We start from the raw sequence: 17,583 nt of genomic DNA, 5'->3' as shown, positions 1-17,583 counted from the left end.
ACCTGTCACATTAAATCCTTCAATTGATGTTCAACTGAAATGAATTGTATAGTAGAGAAAACAGAAAAATGCAACAGTGTGCATGCCACCATTCTTAAGACATTTTCTGTTAACATACACACTGATGTCTATGTTATCTGTTTTTTGTTTGTTTGTATTGTAACACGCATTTGCCCATAGATACTGGATCATGAAAACACATTCCTTCAGCTTCAGTCTGAACTTACATCCTACCAGTTCAGCCACAGTTACTCGAACAAAGAGTATGAAGTTCAGCAAAGACACTGTGATACTTTACAAAAGGTAAGCTGTCTGGTCTCTTAAGCAAATTTGGGTTTACCCTAATGTAAAGCTGATATTGAACATGTCTTACGCACACTTAATGCCATTGATTGTGTTCACTGTATTTATAAGCGCCTGTTGTTTGGTAATAGCTAGGTGTGAGATCTAAAGCCATCGTCAACCAAGGAACATGGAAAGTAAACCACAAGCCCTGTGACTTGATGGAGACAAAGAAATCCCCCTTGATTCGATCAAACACACACAGCCAATCCAAGGGCATATTCAATTCAGTCAAACCTAACTGAAAACTTTCAAGCCTGAAAACTCCAAGAAAGCAATTGTGTGGCCTGAACATTGCGGTCCCTGGGCGGAAACGTGTTTAAGACTAAATGAACTTACCCTCAGTTTGCCTGTTTCCAACTTCACAATCCTCACCATTTAAATTTAATTAATAAAATGTAGTCAAAGAAAGAAGGTTAAAAATAGTTTAGCGGGTCGAGAAATAGTGTCTTGTGACTCGATTAATCCATTTCAGGAATTAAACTATTGAATAATGTAGTCCTTTCCCTGTGCTGCCTTTAATATTTTGAAAATAGGACATGTTGAAACATTTTATGTGGTATCGAAGAGGACTGTGGCAAAAAAAAGATATTCAGAATAAAAGCTATTGTATCTGCTACTTTAAGAGAATTAACTATTCAGATGTGATTGGGTTACAGTATTTTATACAGTAAATGAATAACTCAGCAAGTACTTGGTGGTATTCTGATACGCTGAATGATGATGGAGTTCAAATCTTTAGCAGACATCATGCATACGGTACATGTACTGCAGTCTGCGCCTGGTTAAGCCGGTTAGCCACGTCACCCCTCCTTCCTTAAGAGCTCGCACACACCAGACCACAAGTAGCTGCAATCTGGCTGCGTTCGTTCTTGCTTCTCGAGCCACAAGCATTCTATCTTGCCTTGTGGTGCAACATGCTAATACACTTTTTCCACCAAATACAAGCCGCTTGCCTCATTTCCACATTGCATTGATGCAAGCAGAGCTGTAAATCAGTGACTTGGACTGGCAATAACAAAATTGTTAAAATACGACTTCGCATTAGTTACTATGTAATACTGCAGCAACAGGAGACCCTCAAGACATTTTTTTTCTGCAAAGATGACTTTTCAGAAATTAAATGGAAACCTCACTGTGTAGATTCAGCTTGATAACATTAAATATGGTTTTATAAAGGATGGCACCTGCAATCAGAACATTCATTTAACCAAATGATCAATATAGTGTTTTGGTGAGATCCTTTATTCTCCAAATCAACAACCTCACAATCCAGGTAGAGGTCTGTAGTTAACAAAATAGCTTGTGGGTATTTTAAATGTGGTCTGACCAATGAATCACAACCAGAAGTGTCAATCATTTGATGAAAGCTCATTTTCATTGGCAGGAACCACTTACTTTCGTTTGCCGTATCTCGATAAAGCAAGCAATGAAGTAGACTTTATTTGAGACACAGCACCAGGTTAATTTGGTGGGTTTGATTGAAATCCACATGCCCTTAAACAGTGCATTTGATTGAATCCGGCCCGCAGTCAAGCACAGATTTAGCCACTGAAGTCTCAGGTAGTATGTGCTTTACCATGCTTATTTATTGGGAGAGTATGGAGTAAAGGTCTGGTCCCTGTTTTAAGTACCTGTTATGGCACATTCGAAAGAAACTTCCAGTGAAATTTGTGATTTTGATATTCGTACACATTGGTTCACTTGGCTTGATGATGCCACATGGTGCCTCTCTTGCCTGAGAGAAAATATCACAGTTGGAACTTTTTTGCATGCTATAGCCTAATATTTCAGAAATTGGTATCAGGAGCTCGTTTGAAGCCACCGTTTTGTGGTGTGCTCAAGGTCCTGGTGTTCAGGAAGTAGCTGTGTTTCTGCATGATGCTATTTCCTATTCAATAAAGGAGAGCTTGAAAACCTGGTGTCCCGTAAACTTTGATTTACTCTTTAACAAATATACAATTTAATTACAAAGTAGTCCTACATGATATGTATGGAGCGTTGGTGTATCGGAGGTAAGACCAACAGACATGTGCAAATCCAAAGTGAAATATCCCAAGTGTACAGCATGTAGGGAACAAATTACATCATAACAGCTTGCTACTAGAAATTCTGCTTTATCAAAGTAAATCTGCCATTTATTTATTGTTCAGTTCTTACTGCATTTTTAAATTAATGATTTGTTTTTGCCTTCAGTACTGCTAGCAATGAGTCTGTTAAAAAGGAGAACAGAGACATATATTGAAGTTGGTCTCATAAATACGTGTATGAGTATGTTTGAGTTGGCTCCTCGCAAAATCATTGAAATATGATGTATTCGGAGAAGTTGTGATTTTTTTTTGTCTGTTAAAATTGCCAGATGTTGTTTCTGGCGTCCGTTAGCTGTGTCCCTCAGTTCTGGTCTGACTTCTTCAGAGCATCAAACAGTGGCAGAACTGTATAAGGTAGTTATCTAGGCTAGCACAGTACTGGAAGAGAAGCTCCGACTGGGCTGCATGCGTTTCAGAAGACGCGCATGAGTGCGCTCCCAAACTCACATGCTGATAGGAGGGGCCTACAAATTGGACTGAGCATGTCAGGTGGATGTAAAATAAAAATGGATGTGCTGATTTATGCTGTTACATACAAAATGGATATTGTGTGTAAGTCTGAAATGACAGGGAAACCATAAGCACATTTTTGTTCTATGACTGACCCTGATTTCAAACGGTAAATGATTCAGTAGAGCATAGAATGTCATCACAACAAATTTCAGAAATGGGACCCAGCTAAATGTGTTCAGGGCAAAATGAATCTTATGTTGCACTGGACACTGTATGTTTTGTCTTTGATTTTTTGAAACTAAAGTAACTGATCATTTTGCTCGATTGCTCTGTGGATTCACTTTGACGAACATATTACGGAGAACTAAGAATCTGAAAGCGTAGCAGTACTGTGTAGTACATGGATTGTTTTAGATATTGTTGAGTGTTTTTCTGCACGCTAAACCTGAACATGCTTCTGGACCCCGATGATGGATTGACATTCAACGTAACCAACAAATTAATTCTGTTGTAGCATAATTTAAGAAAATGAATATGTTTATAGACAATTATATGCTTGTTTTAAATATGACAAAGGAATTTAGCAGGTGTTTGCATTTAGAAAGGCCCATTCCATGGAGTTTGAATGGGTCTCACTCCAGCCTTAGCCGCTGTTTGTGATTGGCCGGTTTTTGATGTCGGCAGGAGCTGGCGTCGGCGCGGGAGCGGCTGGGCGAGCGGCAGGCCCAGGCGGCGGAGCGCGAGGCCACCGCGCAGCAGCTGAAGGCGGCGGCGCTGGGCCTGGGGGAGGAGCTGGAGAAGCGCGCGCGGGAGAGCCAGGCCCTGGAGCGGGCCCTGCAGTCGCTGCACCTGGACGCCGCCTCCGCCCAGCAGGCCCACAAGGCCGCGCTCGCGCAGCTGGAGCAGGAAGTGGCCCAGCTGGAGGCCGACCTCAGCGACGCCAGGAAGACCAGCGCCCAGAGGGAGCAGGTAGCCCCGCCCCCCTCGCCTTCCCGTTCCGTCCGCGCGGTTCCCTCCAGTGCGCCATGGCGGGGGCCTCACCCTCACGGCTGCCTCTAATTGATTTCTCTCGAAAGCGAGAGAGGGAAATGCATCATCTCATGGAAGGTGAAGAACAAAGACTATAGATCCGTGCTCACAGACTAATTTTTTTGTATGTATGATATGTAGGGAAGTGTCCTTAGGGTAGAAAAAAAAAGTCTTTAAAGATCTTACATTTTGAAAAAGCTGCTCATTAATTAATGAGCTATGTTTGCAACACAAGATACAATATTGAATATTGATCACGCTTGGAGCATTGGAAAGGGCTGTATTTGAAAGTAATTACTGCTCTTCAGGGTCATGTATGTAAAAGTGCTTCTTAGTCATTTGTACAATGTCTGTCTTCTGTACAGTGTGTACTGAGTTGTGTACCCAAGCTTACAGTATTTTCTTTGTATTTCCTTGTATTCTTCCTGTTCCAGATGCGTATGTTCTCCTCAGTCCATTCACAGCCTTGTGCATGTATGGGTACAAATGACCTATTATGTTTTTTAAGGGTTCAAAGGTTTTCAGTGTGTTAATAAAAATTTAGCATTTTCAATAGTGTCCCTCTCCTTCCCCTCCTAGTCCTGGGAAGTCTGGGTGTTTTAACTTGATCTTTGCTCTCCGTTTAATATATTCCACAAAAAAAAAACGTTTGAGCAGAGCGTTTGTTATGTTGCCAGTGCAGCCAAATACACGCTGACTTTCAGTCGGTTAAATCGCTGTAAAGAGCAAATGACTTTTTAACTGAAACTGAGCAGCAGGAATAATTAAGGGCTTAAGCTAAATACGTAGACAGGCATTTCAATGTAGATCTGTAATAACATTTACCATTATTCTCTAAGGCTTTGATTGCTTGACAGAAACAAATTACTCTGGGATTAATTTCAAGAAATCATGCCAAGTGAATGCAATTTACAGCAATTAAGACATGAAAGGATACTAAATATTAAAATTAGGGGGGACATGATTGAACATGATAAAGATTTGAGGTGTGGAGCTGTGCCAAGAGAAGCCAGTCATTTGTGGGTAGCGGAGGTGCAGCGATGCCTGGTGTTAGGGACTGGCGTTTCTCAGGTTGGGTAAACTCCCTTCCAACCGTGAATCTAATGGAGGCTATTTTTGATGTTTTGACCATATCATTTTGCGCCGTTTAGTCACGTTTAAATTCAGGATGTTTGAAATAACCTTCTCGCGGGAAAGTGCGAATTTACATCCGACAGCAGCAGTCTACCCCGTTTACGCAAATTTAAAAAAGGAAAAAAAGGCCATTCCTGTGTTTGCCAGAATAAATTCCCTTGTAAAGCCTTGCATGATAATGACTCCAAATGCAAATCATTTTAAATGCTGAAAAGTGTACTTTAATGTTCCTGTGATTTGACGAGGAAGTTGTGCACTACATATATTTATACACTCGCACACACACACGCACACACACACCCACGCACAGACACACACACACATTATTTTGTTTCTGTCATTTTTGTCCCCTTTTTTTTTTTTGTTACGAATCCCAACAAACGCCAGGCCCTAAGTGATACATTGCCTCTTTGCGCGCCGCTAGGACTTTTCCTCGGCTGCACTCCAACGGCCTCTCTTATTTGTGGCCCTTGTCAGGCGATCCGAAGAAGGGATGACCTTCTGAAGAAGTCCGAGGCCGACCTTCTTCAGGCGCAGGAGGCCGTCAAAGACGCGGCGCTGCAGCTGGAGCGCCTGGAGCGCGCGGCGGAGGACCTGAGAGGGGACGTGCGGACCGCCGAGCGGGACAAAAGCCAAAAGCAGCAGGAGAACCTGGCTTTGAGGGCCGAAGTGGAGCGGCTGAGCGAGGAGCTGCTGGACGCGCGCAAGCTGCACAGAGAGACGGGTGAGGCTCCGTCCGCTCCACGCCGCTCGTTTCCGTCGCTATTAAGGCCTGTCCGAAGCGTCCTTGCGCTCGTAACGTTGTCAACCGTTTTCTTTTTTTTTCTTTTCTTTTTTCTTCTTCCTACATCTCAGTGCCAGCAGAGCCAGGAAAATAGTTTGTCTGTTGACTGACGTGTTTGAATTGCGTGTTTTATTACGTCGCTGGGTTTTTCTGGGTAAATGCCAATTGGAATTTTAGGCGTTATTTAGGTCAGACGACACCTGCCGTTTCGGTGTCATCTGACTTGTGAATGAGGAACTGTTCTGAGTATTGGTGTTTTAATTTAGACCTGCTTCATCTTTTTGAAAATAATTGAAGTATTTTGTCAGAAAATATTAATGTCAGTAAAATATTAATGTCAGTCAGTCATCATATCTGATGGTTTATTGTTAACAGAAATTAGGCATATTGGTAAATCTGCCTGTCATATGGCATATGTGCATTTAAACTGTATTTACAAATGTTTTACAGTTACATACACTTACAGTGCTATATATGCATTTTCTTTCTTTCCACATTGAAATATTAAATATAACTCTTCATTTAATTTATTAAATTGATACTCTTCATTTTAGTAGAATATGCCTCTAGTATTTTTGTTCTTTGGTTCTATATGATGATCAGGGTATTGACTGTGAGGCTTATATTCTGATTTATATACTTTTATTTGATGTATATTTGAGCAGTCTTTGGAATCCTATCCTGTTCCTGACAGGTATGAATATATGGTCAGTCCAAATACTGTTGAGCCCTGAAATAACCTATTGTTTCAAATATTTACAATAAGCAGCATATAACCTGTAGCTTAATCATTGTAAATGTGTCTGTACTTTTTCTTCTTAGCTCCTTGCATTGTATTACTGGTCTTGATATGTTAGAGTATCGTTAAGTCCTGTTATTATTATTTCTTTTATTAATTTAATGAGTTAAAACGGGAATGGTGGAATGGCCAGTACAGATTGTCTTGAAAGCTGTTGCACTAAACAGTAATCTAAGTGGTGAATAAATCATAATGCTTTCTGTGAACAACATAAATATTACATTTGATATGGCTGAAATGAGGAATGAATTGAGCAAATGAAAGCATCTGTTATTGGAATTATTGGATGGAATTTATATTAATTGTTCTTTTATATTAAAAGAGTGTTAAAGAGCAAGACATGCACATACAGTATATGACGCTGGAGTATTTCCTGTCTGAATGCATTATTGTGCAGTGATCAGAAGTGAACTTTCTGAAAAGCCACCAAAACCATGAAAATGATATTAGGAAATCTTTTTCACGAAAATGTAAGTCTATGAAATTGAATTATAACGTAAGCAATATGTATGTGGTTACTTTTTAAAAAATTCAAATAGCATTTTTGTGTCACTGCGTTGCCCTCATTTTATGTGTACAGGAAAAGAAACGAGTGAATTATTTAAGCGCCAAGACACAACAGGGGGAGCGGCTGATGGCAACCTTAGCAGCTTTACGAGGCAGAAAGCCCGGCCTCATTAACACCTCGGCGATAAAATCCCGTAATTGCGCGCGCCGCGATGTACTCTGAACGCCGAAGAGGACCGGGAGGTCGGGCCCCGGGAGGGCCGCGAGGCGGGATTCCGACAACAACGCGGCGAGGTAGCGCGACGCTAGCTTGTGTACGCACCGTCTAAAAAGTCACCGCTGCCACCTTTTCCTCACTTTGGGAAGGTCACCTCCTCGAGGTGGCACCGAAACCACTCGATAAATATTTAAAAAAAACGCGAAATCCATCGTTTTCCGGGCTAGCATTTATATTCCTCGCGGGCAAATATGGTTATGCTTATGACCGTCATCGGCCCCGGCGTAGCTTCTGCCGCAGTCACCTTTGTACCATAAATTTGACTTATCGACAGAATGCTCATTATGCGTCTCCCGGCTAAGAGGATACGCGCGTCCGCGCGAAGCCTCTCAGGAAACGCCGGGGTACTTCTCTCTTCTCATTTTTTGGGGAGTTCCTGAGTCGGGGCCGCTTCCTCAGACTGACGGCCCCGGAGGAATTATTCATATCGGTGTTTAATTAAGTGAAAGTGGGGCGCCCCCCCTCCCCCCCCCCCCCCCGCGACGAGGCACGTCCCGAGCTCCGAAAACGCCGCCCGCACCCCTCTCCCGGGACTCGTCGTGCAAATCGCGCCAGAGCGGCTCTCTCTCCGCGCGTCAGTCTGGGGGAAAAAAAAGCACAAAGAAATCAGGGGGATGAAATGACGGCTCCCCTCAAAAAGGCGCGATTACTACCTGCGGAAAGGGGAGCCGGGCCGGCGGGCCCTCCGCCAGCCATCATCCGCCCTGCTTTATATTCACACCCGACAATGGGCCCCACGCATCCCTCATTTTCTCTGACTTATTTCCTATCGCGCCCACTTGTTTTGCTTTATTTTTTCCCCCTTGTTTCCCTCCATTTCGTTTCAACCCCCCATCCCCCGCCCCGCCGCCCCCCCACCCCCCTAGCCCGGTCGGTGGCGGAGCCGGTGCCCGCGTGGTGCGGCGCGGACCCGGCACCGGCCCGGCCGCACGCAGCTGCGGCCCACCGCCTTCGGAGAGCGGGAAGTGAGCCTCGCCTCAATGGCGAGCGTGTGCGGAGCGCGTGTGACTGCGGCCCCCGCGCCCTGCGTAATGATTGGCCTCGCGCCGGTCGGCGGGCGCCGTGCGGAGATCTCATCATCGGCAGCAGCGGAGGCCTTTGTTATTCCGCGGCGACGACGCGCTTACACATGCTGAACGGGCTCATTAAGAATTAACCGGCGCGTCCGGGGCCGCGGCGGGGGGGCGGGGGGCCCACCTCCGCCGGAGACGGGCCCCCGCTCCGAGTGCTTTAATTGTCGGGAGTCGCCCCCCTCCCCCCCCCCCCCCCCTTTGTCGGCGGAGAGACGTTTGTGATCTCATTCTGCGGCGCGTCGTGTCGCTAGTCTGAGGGCCGTGCGGCCTTACCTCACGACGCTCGCCGGTAAACTAGCGACGCAGCTCAGGTGTTTACGTTTCCGGTCGTAGGCTGGTGCCTTTCAAGTTGAGGAGAATAGGATAAACAAATTAAATGAAGTATTAGTATTATGAAAATGAGGGAAGGCCATTTTGTCCAGGTATCGAAAGCAAATGCGTTTGTGTTTTTTTTTTTTTTTTCCCCTCTTCTGCCAGTCGGAAAATACCAGAAATCGTTTGTTTGCGTGTTTTTATGCTCATGCGCTTTATTTGATTTGGGTATTTTCTTTATCTAATTTTCTGTCTGATTAATGTCTCCAGACACAATGCTTTTTCTTGTATTTGTCACGATCGCTAATTGTAAAGATTTATCATGACTCACAGAGTTAGTCTCATTTCCAGGGCTCAGCTGTGTCCTCGCTCGCACATGGAGGAATCAAATAAGCTAAACAGTGGGGTTTGATATGGAGAGCAATAAATCTCGTCGTATACTGCCATCAGTGATGGAACATTTTCTTATTAAATAGGTCAGTATTTCCTAGTCTGTCTGCCGTTTTATTGAAGTGCAGTTTCCAGTTTTTGTTCCTGCTTTTGGCAAGAGCCAGTTGACATTGCGTGTCTTTTTCGTGAAATTCAGTGTCCCAATTTTGAACAGTAGAATACTTCAAAGGTTCATTTTAACTACTCGTTTTTGAACCAGCTCTATCATATGGAACCTCCTATACCATAATGTTGGTAGCTGGAGTACCATCGTCACTGTTATGTTTGACACAAATGGTGCTATAAGATGGCAGGAATTAAATATCACTCGAAAATTCACCTTACCAGATAATGTACCATCCTTGTATGAACTGCGAAAAAGCATTTTTTTTTTTAGCAAACACTGATTTGTTTAGAAATTTGTTTAGAATAAAGGTGCATCTCTTTCTTTGTAGTACTAAATAAAAAATATTAATAACTATGAAAGTTAGCAAAAAGTGCCTTTATAAATGCATTTGAATGGCCAAACAAAGTACTTTCCATTGATTTAATTTTCATGAAACTGTGAAACTGACAAAATATACAATTAGATTACATCTGCTCATAATAATTCAGTAAAATGCCCTTGGTTAAATCCTTCAGTTATAACAAGTATAAAGCAAAATTATTTGTAGGGTGGCAAATAATTTAGTGCCATTAAGTTGAATGTGTGAAATAAGACATTTTTATATTACTATAGAGATGGAAGCAGTGTTTATTATTCATGTGCCTAAAGGTTTGATATTCTATAGCCACTAATGATAAGTAGAGCCTTCATTGCAGCATATGGTATTGAAATGAAAGTGTTCTATAGCGGCCTTCTTAGAGAAGTGAAATAACGTAAAGAAGACCCTTAAACCCTAAAGGCTCTTGTCGTGATAGATGAATGTCAATGAATGTCAATGAATGTAGCCTATCCAGTGAGATGAGCAGAGAGGCATGTAAAGTAGCATTTCTTCACTTCCTTCTTTAAAGTGGTCCTTGTAGTTCAATGTGTTTTGTACTGCAAACTTACAGGATTTCTATAATATTGTGATGCTGGCCAATGAAATCTCAAAGCTGGCACTATATGTGTTTAGCAGTGTGTTAATATGTGATATTAATGCAACCCTGTTTTGAGGGAATATGTTTGAACTTCAAACAGATCCATTTTGTGATGGAAATAGGTAGGCATGTCTTATGATTTTAAATATGTATTTATATTTCTGAAGGTGCCTTTAATATTTCAGTTGATAGGTTCTTGTCAACATTACCTAGAATCTGTGTCCACAAAGTAGATTCTGCTTTTCAGAATTAAAAATGTAAGGTAGCAATGAGAAATCGGAACATCTAGCTGAACTCAAGAAAACTCACAAGACCTCTGGCCTCATTTGAATAACAAGAAACACAGTTAAGATATCTGTCCTTGCATTGAATAACTAAGGTTAAGATGCAATCTGGCTTCCCGTGTACTTAAAAACAATGGCTACCATCCGTCAGTCCAGATCTGTCAGGTCCTTAAGCTAACTGATCTCTTTGCTAGACTGGAGTGAACTGAGAATACCGGTCATTTCTACTAGTTTTGCTAAGACAGAAAGAAAGAATATGGATGTGCACACGTTCCCTTATCAATTATTGAGACAACTGAATCAGTTTTTTCAGTATAGTTATGAAAAATTACATTCAGTGTTCAGACTGTTTTCTATGAAATTCGGGAATGCAGATTTCCCAGTGCACTATATGTTTAAAGTTTAATAACAATATGCCATTCGTAGACCGCTTTCTATGGGCATAGCTGGGTTCTGCTTGTCTTTGTTTGCAGTGTAAAAAAGGTTTAAATGAGCGGTAATGGGCAAGCAGATAAATTACACGGGAGCGTAACTTTTTACAGGAGCACATACCTATTTCTGTGAGAAGGGATGATTCTTATTGGCCGGCCGTGGCCTGATTTATGGAGCTGCTCGGCACACCGGCTGCACCGCGCTCTCAGACGGGAGGGACCGCTGCAAATGATACATTGCATTCTAATTAGAGAATCCTAAGCACATCATTTCTACAGTAAAGCGTTTAAATGCAAATGTTACTAATGCTAAAAAGGTGAAAAATAGGTAGTTTATGCCACGGGTGTTGAAAGCAGAGCCATTAAAAAAAAAAAAAAAAGACTGCACATGATTCATGCTCAACGATGAATATGCAAAGCAGGGTGCTGTGGACGGAGATCAGAAATATTACCACTCCCAGCATTAAAGATGGATGGAGAGGAATGGACTGAATTGACCACCCTAACCTAATGTGTGGTCTCCCAGGTCTCAGCGAGTGTGGAGGTGCAGTTTTATCCTTATATTTAATTATATTTTTTTATTAGGCTTAAAATATGCATGTGAGTGGGAAAACAAAACCTTCTAAGGGGTCCATTTTGCAATATTGCGTTTAATTTGTTCTCATTTCCACAGTTAATATTCAGAACTGAATCCGGAACTAAAGTACAAGGGTCGTTAAATGCTATTTCTTTGTTTGCTTGGCAAGGTGCATATTACATTTCCCATATATTTTCATCCCTGGAACACCTTCCTGCTCAAATTACTATTTTAAATTTTGTAATGCTGTGCAACGTCACCCCAAATTTTTACAGTTATTAATTGGAAAGATGGTTGTTTTGTGTGATGTGTGATTCTATCGCGAAACCCCCAGTGGTCCGACAGCAAACTCTTTTCCAATAGATCTAGATCATTGCAGATAATTGTATTACATGGAGTATTGATCCGAAATCACTGAGAACAGGAAACATCTAAACACACAATTTCAGTGTAGTATGTGTTTATTATTCCATATGGCTTTTGTGAGGAATCTTTATAAGTATATATGTTTGTGTTTATGTGTGCGTGTGTGTATGTATATGTATATATACACACATATAAACACACACGTGTCTCAGTGTAATATATTATAATCAAAGAAAATCTAGGTAGAAACATCAGAGAAATTACTCCTTTACACGAATCTATTGATCACTTTATATCAAAGGAGTATGTTTGACATAAGATTAGCTGCCAGTTTGAGCATTAGGTGCACTGTGTTATAGCCTGGGGCAGTTGTAAGTCTGCCAAAGGGATTGTAAATAAAGTAGCGGTTGCGACTGCCTCTGGCTTGGAATCAACGCCGGCTCAAATCGGAGGCAGAGGTAAACTTTATTTGATGCAGTTTTTAACCCCCGTTTGCTCGCGTGTTCCCCTTACCTTACGGAGAGAGGCCGGATTTAAATGCCCCCCCAGGACGGCCCCGGCGTCCGCCTGTCCGTCCGTCCGTACGGCGGCCCCCGCCGCACGGGGCCGCTTCCTCGTGCCGCCGGCGTGTCTGAAACGTGCAAATGTGGCCGCGACACCTTCGCCGAATCGTTTCTCCCGTTCTCCGCTCTCCGCCCCCCCCCGTCGTGCCCTCCGAAGGCGACGCCGTCGTGCGCGTAGGCTCAGCTGGCCTCCCTTAAAAATTATTATTCCGCGGCCAGAAGCAGCATGGCCTTTACCTGTCTGCGCAGGGCTGTCAGTTATTTGTGTTGAATGCATATTTGTTGTTAATTGCCCACCTTGGTCTGTTCCCCAGATGTGCAGTGTTAAAGGGGTTATATTGAATGTAGGCCTTGAATGTGAATTTTTAGGAAAAAAGTTGCATTTTAAGATTTTTTTTTCTTCTTCTATTGATTATTTAGATTTCTAACAATGTTTTACCTTGAGGTGCTGTAAACCAGTTAAGGCGGGCTGCGAAGCGGTGTTTGTGCATTGTTAAATATTTAGCGGTTCGAGTTTGCCATGCAGTTTCCTACGGCTCCAATTTAAACAGTTGGGTTACCGCGATGCCATAAATTAATCATGTCCTTCCCTGGTTTTTTAGTATTCATTTTTTGCCCCCTCAATACCTCCCACCCGCGCATCCACCAGCACCCTAAATGGCACTAAAAACACACCCCTAGTACTGCAACACTTCAAAGTTGCCAATCATTGTCTTGCACTGGGTATTCGAAAAGCCTAACTGGAACCTGCAACGCCAGCCAGTTCGGATTACAGCGTTCATACAAACATTTGACTGACAAAAAATGGGTATCTGGGAGAAATTGGCTGTAAGCTGAAATGAGAAGAGGATGGGAGAGGTTCAGCCTTAATGTGCCCGTTATAACAAATTGTCTCTCACTTAAAATCATACACATAAAAACGCGACGCCCATTTCAGCACGGGCGCCAAGGGCGTATCTTTTATATACACATTCTATACGCCGAATGTACTGAGTGCAAAACAAGGGGATTTTATTTCATGTTAAATAAAAAGTTAAAAAAAAAAAAAAAAAAAACGCTTTGCTTGAATGCAGAGCGTACCGTCCCCGCAGCGCCGCGTTCAATGTAAAGAGTGCCATCTATTGGTGGAGAACGGTAACAGTTCTTTTGTATTACCACAACAAAAGGTTTTTTTTTTTTTTTCTTTTCCCTTTTCCCCCAGCCCTGCGCATCGGACAGTCGTGGAATATGAATATACGTATATGTGTGTGTGTGTTTGTGCACGAGTGCATTTATGTTTTAATGGGAGACTCCTGCTAAAACTAATGAAACCCCTCTTGTAGGGTTCATTTTATGTGCCTTTAATCATGTTTTATCATTTCAGAAGATGCGCTTGTTTCATCTTGCAGAAAATGATGTCCCTTTTTCCTCCTTTGGATCGTCCACCATTTTTTGCTGCAGTGTGCGGTCATGTGTAGTGTATCCTTTGTGACATATTTGCACGGCGTTGTATGTATTTTGCGCCTTTCGCAAAAACCCTGAAGAAAAAGGCTGTCGATTCTGTTTCTTTTTCCTCCTCGTTGTTTTTGGCACCGTAGCGTTTATTAGCTACATTTTGTCCCTGTTTCCGTTGCATAAACGTTGAATGTAATGATGAATCTTCCCAGAGCGAAATGCGGTTTTGCCTTTGGAAGAATTGAAGAAGGTTAAAAACCTCTGACCTCTAACGCAGCCCTCGGGCCGGGGCGTGGGGGGGGGGGCGGAGGGATGCAGTGTATGGCGGGGTGCAGTGACGGTGGTCTCCCCCCCCCCCCGCCCCTCTCTCTCTCCAGAGCAGGAGCGGGCGGAGCGGGAGGAGCGGGCCCTGCTGCTGGAGTCCAGCCTGAGCGCGGCGAGGGAGGAGCTGAGGGAGCGGGCCGGCGAGGAGGCCCGGCGGGAGCAGAGCGTCCGCGCCGCCCAGGCCCAGCTGAGGAGCGCCGCCGAGCGCGCCCGCGTCGCCGAGGAGGAGGCCGCCCGGCTCACGTGAGCTCCGCTCCGTTCCGTTCCATCCTGCGTTCCGTCCTGCGTTCCGTCCCACATTCCGTCCAGCCCTTCATTCTTTTCCATTACATCCAAACTGACATAATCTCGCGAAAACACACCATTAGCTGCAAGTGTGCATCTCAGCAATTACTGTGCGGTGTTATGGTGCTGTGAATAAATATAGGGGGGAAATACGCTTTGATAAACATTCAGGAATATGATAATAATCGCAGATGTCAACCGTAATACAATTCAGCTGCTTTTAAATGTAAGCGTTGTCATTTTGGGGAGGGAAATTAGGGAGCCGTTCGTTTTTTTTTGATTCCCGGTTTGTTCAGGTTGGTCATTTTAATGCAGTGTTTGGGTGAATCAGCCATCTTGATACCAGCGTGTGTCGGTTGTAAATTTAAATTTATGAGTTTATGACGTTCGGCCTTCCGTCAGGCTCGATTAAGATCTCTGGGACTTGGCGAGGGGGAAGCTGCCGAGCGTTTTCGCGTTCCGAAACCTTGGCGGTGGCGGCGATTGTTAACCTCAAGCTTGGACGCGAGAATGATTTTCATCTGTTGCCGGGGACTCCCTCCCTTTTGTTTCCGGGCCCTTTTTGCACACGCTCACACGCCCTCCCGTCCTCCCCTCCGCAGCGGGCGCGAGTCGGATCTCTGGCACACAGCGCCGTGGCGATGCCCGCCTTGCGTATACCCCCAACATGTTACCGCTACTCAGAGCCTCCCGGGCAAACGTAAACCGGGCGCACGTCCGAGCCGCGGCGCCTCTGACCTCACGCCGCTTTTCCGCGGCCGACTCAAGCGCGTCCCGACGCATCATTTTGTATTAGCGGGATCGCGCCGCCGCGCAAACAGACTTTTCACACGTACCTTTTTTCTAAATGTATTTTTCATCGATGCCACTTTGTAGACACCGCGCAATGCGTTCGTTCGCGCGGGAGGTATTCACAGCCCTTTAAAACTAGCGCCGTTAGCAGGCCGGGCACGTCGGAGCGGGCATTTAGCGCGCGTTTAGCCGCGTTACTTTACATCAATTTGACTTTGCCGCTCGCGTGAAGCCCCCGTGTGTTCTCAGCCCCGCCGAATGTCCGGTGGAGGTTGTGGGGAAATTGTAATAATTTGTCGTATTGATTGTTTTTCAACTGCAGCCAGGTCCCATTGCGCGGGAACAGAAATAGACACTTTATTGATTACCTTTTTACGGCTATACTTCCTGCGACTTTGTGCGGGCATTCCTCCGGCACCTGGCCTATTATCCCGCGCGCCGCGGGATTGAGATTTCCTCAGACCAGTCATTTACTTGTATTCTTAATACAGCAGCAATCGGTGTGTCCACAAATCAGAATTGTGTGTTGATGGCTGCTTGGCGAGGATTGCCCAATCACAGACCGGCACAGATACTGTACTGTACTCTCACTGGCTGTTGCAATATTATTATGGAAATGTTCAGTGCTTTTTGTTTTTGTTTTTTTATGATGTAGCCTATTAATTTAAAATGTTATTCCAAAATGTTATTAAGTGTTGTACAGCAATCTACATGCTCCGTAATGTGGCTTTCGTTCCCATTTAGGACATCATTTGCAAATTTGCTCACTCATATGCAAGACATTTTTTGGGGGGGGTGCTTCTATTAAGAAAAAAAGAGCAAAAGTTCAACGTACTCTTAATAAACACGGCCTTTTCCTTGATGATAATCCTTCAAATGAATACTTTGTTTCGGGGCCACTTAATGAACTGAAGCAGTGCTATTCTGTTTGCAAAGAACCTCCGCATTACCTCCTGTAATATACTGTACGCATGAAGAAAGGTTGATGAGATTTTTTTTTTCTCTCTTCCTCCATCCTTCCATATGGCTTCATGGTTTATTGAACATTTAATGATGGCAGTGTGAGATGAAGGACAGAACGGCTTATCACCTGAATTACCTCTGCGTCCGTGCCTTGATCAATGCTAGCCCTGCGCGTGTCCTGGCTCTCTGAAAGCCACGGCTTTTCTGCAGCCGCTGTCGAGCCGCGCGCGCGTCGCCTGCGTTGATCTGCGTGATTGGCGGCGCCCGCTCAGCGCCGTGCGTCTGTGACCCGTCCCCCTGCTCCCCCCCACCCCCAGGCTGATGGCGGAGGGGCTGCAGGCGGACGCGGGCGCGGCCAGGGACTCGGCCAAGCGGGCCCAGCAGGAGGCGGCGAGCCAGCAGCGGGAGCGGCAGAGGGCGGAGTCTGAGCGCGACGGCGCCAGGAAGGAGGCGCTCAACCTGGCGCAGCAGGTGAGCGCGCACGTACCCGTCCCCGTTCCCCCCCCCACCCCCCCCTGAGGGCACCCTTTACCCAACCCACCCCCCCGTCCGTGAAAGTGACCGCCAACCGCCCCCCGGTCCACGCCAGGTACGTGTTAATAATTCATGGAGTCCGCCAACCGTGAGCAGGGGCCGCGGGCCGACCGCGAGCGGGGGCCGCTTGTTTGTTTATTTATTCGTTCTGTTCGAAAACCCCTGTCGACAGCCATCTCCCTCTCTCCAGGACACACGGTGACACATTCACAGCGTTCCAAATTCTGATTAGCGGAGAGCACCGCTCGACAGACGGGGGATTATCTTGTTCTGAGATTGAAGGGCTGAATCTGGAAAAGGTTCTTTGACTGTAATTCCAGCGTGTAATATTTCATAATGTTCTTCATGTGGGAATCTGACTGGACTGCTGTTGTCAGGTTTTAGCTCCACAAAGGGAGAGAGCTAATTAATCCAGGTCTTGCAAGTTCTTTTGAAATCATTAAAAATTCTCCTGAACTTTCCAGAGGAAACTTTAAGTGCTGAATAATTCAAGGTCTCCTTCTTCTTTATTCTGAGTAATGTGCTTAAGTATACTGGGTTCTGAAATTTAAGCCTTACGACACAGAGCCTCAAAAAAGGACCAGAGCTGGTATAAGTCCCGCTGATAGTAGAGATTATTATCATTTTCATGTGCAGTTTGCTCTTGGGATGGATCAGTGAATACTCACTAATTGCAGTGCGAAGCGTCTTTGTGACATCATGACGACGTCATGCCATC

General features: G+C 44.6%; 1 protein-coding gene across 2 annotated transcripts in view; it reads left to right on the top strand.

The window, feature by feature from the left end:
* Window positions 1-17,583, top strand: part of LOC118226517 (trichohyalin-like) — a 126,063-nt gene that overhangs the window by 69,424 nt on the left and 39,056 nt on the right. For both annotated transcript variants that reach the window (XM_035416228.1, XM_035416229.1), the window contains 5 exons: window positions 181-303; window positions 3,570-3,854; window positions 5,526-5,772; window positions 14,345-14,534; window positions 16,649-16,802. In XM_035416228.1, the coding sequence (XP_035272119.1) occupies window positions 181-303; window positions 3,570-3,854; window positions 5,526-5,772; window positions 14,345-14,534; window positions 16,649-16,802 (999 nt within the window). The remainder of the gene's footprint in view (window positions 1-180; window positions 304-3,569; window positions 3,855-5,525; window positions 5,773-14,344; window positions 14,535-16,648; window positions 16,803-17,583) is intronic.

The sequence above is a fragment of the Anguilla anguilla genome, chromosome 4 (genome assembly GCF_013347855.1).
Source record: "Anguilla anguilla isolate fAngAng1 chromosome 4, fAngAng1.pri, whole genome shotgun sequence".
Lineage (NCBI taxonomy): Eukaryota > Metazoa > Chordata > Actinopteri > Anguilliformes > Anguillidae > Anguilla > Anguilla anguilla.
This window is presented reverse-complemented; position numbering and strand designations above follow the sequence as displayed.